Genomic DNA, 1,517 nt, shown 5'->3' with positions numbered 1-1,517 from the left:
AAACATAATTATAAATATTACATATATAAAATTATAGATATTGAATTAGATAAGATAATTTTATATTATTATTTTTTTAGTATTACTTTTTTGAATTTTGATAAATAATAAAATTTGTGTGCAACAAAAACAAATCATGGCCAGAGAGTAATCACCACTTCCCACCTCTTTGTCCTACAGACACTTTCTATTTTTGTTTATCTCACTTTGTATTTGTATTTTCTATTTTTGTTTAGAAGACTACTAGAGTTTTGAAATGTCACTATACTTCTTATTCGGTTTAAATAAAATGAGATGAAAATTTTGAAGTACAAAAAAAAAGAGTAAAAATATGAGTTTATATTGACAAATAAATTTGTACATTATTTCTTCTCCCAGTCAATAGTCAAACCGTAATCTTTTTTACAAAAAATTAAGATACATATAAAGTCAAAACTATTTGTGTGTAGTGATATATATAAATTAAAGAATGAAAATGAAGAAGAGAATTAGTAGTTGCAAGTAGTGATACCTCTGCGGTTGTAGGGTATGGCTTGGAGGTTTTCTCCACGGCAACCATATCTTAAGGAAGGCTCTAGTTTTTCTCTTTCTTTGTTTTATGATAGTGGGTGTGGATATGTTTGTGTCACAGGATATTATAACAGTCTCTGAGAAGCACAAAAAATTAAATTGGAAGTGTGTGGAATGAAGAGGGGACCATAAAAAGTGTAGTGAGAGAAGAGGGGAACAATAAGCAATAAAGTGTGTTACGTTTGTGATGATGTGCGAGGTTGAGAAGAAAGCAATAAAGAATAACCCTTTATATAAGGTCTTGGAGGGTGCATGGTGGGGTATGTTAATGTTAGCAACATTGCTGGAATTATATTCATTAAATTTTAATTATTTCAAAAGCCTAAACTACTAATACCACATTATTATTTGAAGTGTGTCATGAAGTTAGTTCTCGAATAATTATATTTCTAATAAAATATTTATACACAGCTCTAAGTATACAATGATGTAAAGTATTATTCCAAAAATATAAAGAAAACTCAACAATTATAGTCCAAAAATATTAGGGGCCAATATTTATTTGCCTTTTATATTTATTTTATATTTACGCCAATACTAATTATTTTTTTACTAAAAATATTTTTAGTATTTTTAATACTTGGTCTAATAGTTTTAATACTCATAGTTTTATTAATGTAGGATAATCAAACTCGGATATTAAATTAGAATATTTTGAGGTATATTGAGAGGTGATGATGAATTACATCATGGCCATATATATACATATATACAAATTAATTATATGTCACTTTACTCACTCAAACGTTCTTATATACAAGAAGTAGCATTGTTCAATCTCAATCACTAGCTAGAAGATGAGTTGTTCCATTCACTCATATAATGTATAAGAGACATATAAAGTTATTTGCACAAATACATTAATTTGTTCATCACTTCTCCTCGGTATTATTATAAATAATTACTAGAATAAAGATAATTAAGAAGTAGATTTAAAAAATTATAAA

General features: G+C 26.8%; 1 protein-coding gene across 1 annotated transcript in view; it reads right to left on the bottom strand.

Moving 5' to 3' along the window:
- The window catches only part of LOC107637639 (protein DETOXIFICATION 55), a 2,527-nt gene extending 1,739 nt beyond the window's left edge, over positions 1–788 (bottom strand). Inside the window, exon 1 of the mRNA XM_016341025.2 lies at positions 512–788. Coding sequence (XP_016196511.1) covers positions 512–559 — 48 coding nt within the window. The 5' untranslated portion in view covers positions 560–788. The remainder of the gene's footprint in view (positions 1–511) is intronic.

Source organism: Arachis ipaensis, chromosome B04 (genome assembly GCF_000816755.2).
Source record: "Arachis ipaensis cultivar K30076 chromosome B04, Araip1.1, whole genome shotgun sequence".
Classification (NCBI taxonomy): domain Eukaryota; kingdom Viridiplantae; phylum Streptophyta; class Magnoliopsida; order Fabales; family Fabaceae; genus Arachis; species Arachis ipaensis.
The sequence above is the reverse complement of the archived record's forward strand: the minus strand, read 5'-3'. Positions and strand labels throughout refer to the sequence as shown.